At 37.7% G+C, this 3,200-nt stretch overlaps 1 protein-coding gene across 1 annotated transcript in view; it reads left to right on the forward strand.

Moving 5' to 3' along the window:
* The window catches only part of LOC107689575 (inactive tyrosine-protein kinase 7-like), a 67,424-nt gene that overhangs the window by 28,981 nt on the left and 35,243 nt on the right, over positions 1-3,200 (forward strand). The window contains exon 2 of the mRNA XM_016487596.1: positions 2,740-3,036. Coding sequence (XP_016343082.1) covers positions 2,740-3,036 — 297 coding nt within the window. The remainder of the gene's footprint in view (positions 1-2,739; positions 3,037-3,200) is intronic.

Here is a 3,200-nt window from a genome sequence, read left to right on the forward strand (position 1 = left end):
GAATACTTTCCGTACCCACTGTATATATATATATATATATATATATATATATATATATAAAACATTTTTTATTTTTTATTTTTTCTCATCAACTCACATTTGAGAAACTTAAATACATCGTACCAGTAATTCACGTTTATGGAAAAGTAATTTTCTATTTTTTTTTTATTCTAAAATTATTGTTTTTTATTTGTGTAAATTGTAATATTAAATATGAAAGTGTTATATGTAGTGTTAATCCAGACGTTAATTAATAATTCCTGATGTAACTCTGATCGCGTCTCATTGGCAGAGCAGCTGTAATTGATCGATCCGTCATGAATCCCAGAATCCTTTTGTCTCTATAATTGATCCGTCAGTGAGTTTGTCTTTCATAACAGCAGAAGACCCATAGAGAGATGAAGCAGACGGGTTGCCATGTCATTGACCTTCACAGGACTGGAGGTGATGTTTTACCTGAGTTCAGATGAATTAGCACTCATTCAAGACAAATCATCACTGCTCCTCCCCCAGATGATGTCAAGTCAATGACCGTTCTGCCAAAAATATAATTCTGTCATCGTTTACTGATCCTCGTGACGCTCTGACTTTATTTGTTTAACAGTGCCATTATTGCTGGTTGTTTTCTCTGCAGTTTGTTAATAAGTGTTGTGGTCTCGTTTGTTTCTCGTGAACCTTCTGTCTGTCTTCACATGTGTTCAATAAAGCAGCTGTGTTTCCTCCAGTGCTTCCAGTGAAGCATCTTCTGCTGTCGTGATCATTTCTGATGGCATTTCATGGCGTTTTACAGGTTGTACAGATAAAGTTTCCCCAACATTCTGTCATTTACTTGTTCATGTTTTGAAGCATCAAAAATGACACAGATGTTCTATAAAAGTGTGATTAAAAAGCAAACATAAATGTGGAAGATAAGCTTCTCTGCGTCTGTATCGGTGTCAGTGTGATCTTCAGGCGCAGACGGGTCTGAATCTGACTGAAGCTCTTCTATAGTTTCTGCCTGAAGCTTTTCTTCCACATGCCTGAATAATGTATGGAAGCTTTTACTGGCCCACTTTAAGAGCATCATGGGATTGCAAAGAACAATATAACAAATAAAATGTCTTTGACATTCGATACAGACACTGGATGTGTGTTGACATGTAAGACGCTCCGTTATACACGTGATTTAACACGCTTGTCAGTTCAAGCAGCTGAAGACCCAAGTGCTTAACTAACCCGGAAACAAGCGCTCGACTAACCAGGAAACAAGCGCTCGACTAACCAGGAAACAAGCGCTCGACTAACCAGGAAACAAGCGCTCGACTAACCAGGAAACTAGCGCTCGACTAACCAGGAAACTAACGCTCGACTAACCCAGAAACAAGCGCTCGACTAACCAGGAAACTAACGCTTAACTAACCCAGAAACAAGTGCTAACTAATTCGGAAACAAGCACTCGACTAACCAGGAAACTAACGCTTAACTAACCCAGAAACAAGTGCTAACTAATTCGGAAACAAGCACTCGACTAACCAGGAAACTAACGCTTAACTAACCCAGAAACAAGTGCTAACTAATTCGGAAACAAGAACTTAACTAACCCAGTAACAAGTGTGTTAATTAAGTGCTTGTTTTTGGGTTAGTTAAGCGCTGTAACTACAACCATAAAGGCATAGATAGTGATATTCTTATTTAATATCAGTGTTAATTTAGCATCATTGACTCATTCATCATTGTTATAGTTTTTTGTTAATATTTTGAAATAGATTTTATTTTTATATGTTCTGCTTTCATGTTAATTTTAGTAAATTAGTAGTTTTTGTTGTTTTTAAATATGTTTATATAGTATTTCATTTTCATTCAATTTTTAGTTTGCTATTTTAGTATATCAAGTTCAACTAAATAAAAATTAGAAATGTTGCCTTGGAAACTTGATGAAATAAAATAAGTTTTAGTTTTTTATATTTTATTTTATTTAATTTAACATTTATTAACGTTTTTGTTTTAGGTAATTATAATAGCCCTGCTCAATGTTTATATTGTCCAGAACAAATAAATAAAGGATTCCTAAATCAAGATACATTTAACTTGAGATACATATTGACATAAAGATATCTTGTTGTCTGAGAAATTGAAATAAGAAGAAATATCTGCCCATGGGTCAGAAAAATCAACTTAATTCAATGAGAAATCAAGTTTTCATTCTTGTTTTAAGCACAAGCTCACTTGAATTTCTTATCTTCTTATCTGATGTCATTTTGCTTTGATTTATGAATGTGTAGATATATGTACTGGAAAACACTGAGTAAGAACAACACGTTATGCAGTGTGTAACTCTGTAGTTTATTAAAAAAAATCAATAAATTGATGAATGCATTTCTCCTCTGCTCTAGCTTGTTTGCCAGTCTAGTTTTTACTAGTCCTGTCACTGCATGCTGCGAATACTGTGTCTGTCAAATTGCTTTGATAAAAGTGCAAAATGAATACATGCAAGTGTAAGATAAAGCACATAATCAAACTCACGGGATCCCAGCATGCATGATGTGATGAGGTCTGCAGATGAGCTCAGAGCTCCTGATGATGACGATGATGATGAAGGTTTTGTGTGTGTGTGTTTGTATTGGCAAACACGCATTTCACTGCATCATTAATGAATGCAAACATGCTGTTGGGTTTGATTGTCTGGTGATGTTTATTCGTCTGATGTGAGTCTAAAGTGTTTTGTTCAGCAGTTTGACTGGTTCTCTGTGTTTCTCTCAGTCTTCATCATCCAGGCGTCTTCGCTTCAGTTCTCCGAAGAGCCCCAGTCTCAGGACGCATTACACGGCCGCAGTGCTATCCTGCGCTGTGAGCTCAGCGGCCCGGAGGACATGCGCATCTGGTGGACTCAGGACGGCCGTCGCGTGCAGGACTCGAACCACCGCTTCCAGGAGGGCAGTAACCTGAAGTTCACGGCGGTGGACCGTCACGCAGACACCGGCAGCTTCCAGTGTGTGGCATCCAGCAGCTCCACCGGAGAGACCGTGACCTCCGCCAACGCCTCCATCAACATCAAATGTGAGCTGCGATTGTGTGTCTCTGGAAACGAGGCGTCACGGCCCAGGTTAACAAAAAGTGCACTTTCATCATGTACATAAAGTGCTCTATTCTCGCGCACTAATTTTGTACTTAATATACTAAAATTATTCTTTAGTACTTAAGATAAACTAAGCGTAATCATC

This window comes from Sinocyclocheilus anshuiensis, unplaced genomic scaffold (assembly GCF_001515605.1).
Source record: "Sinocyclocheilus anshuiensis isolate Anshui unplaced genomic scaffold, SAMN03320099.WGS_v1.1 scaffold1629, whole genome shotgun sequence".
NCBI classification, from domain to species: Eukaryota; Metazoa; Chordata; class Actinopteri; order Cypriniformes; family Cyprinidae; genus Sinocyclocheilus; species Sinocyclocheilus anshuiensis.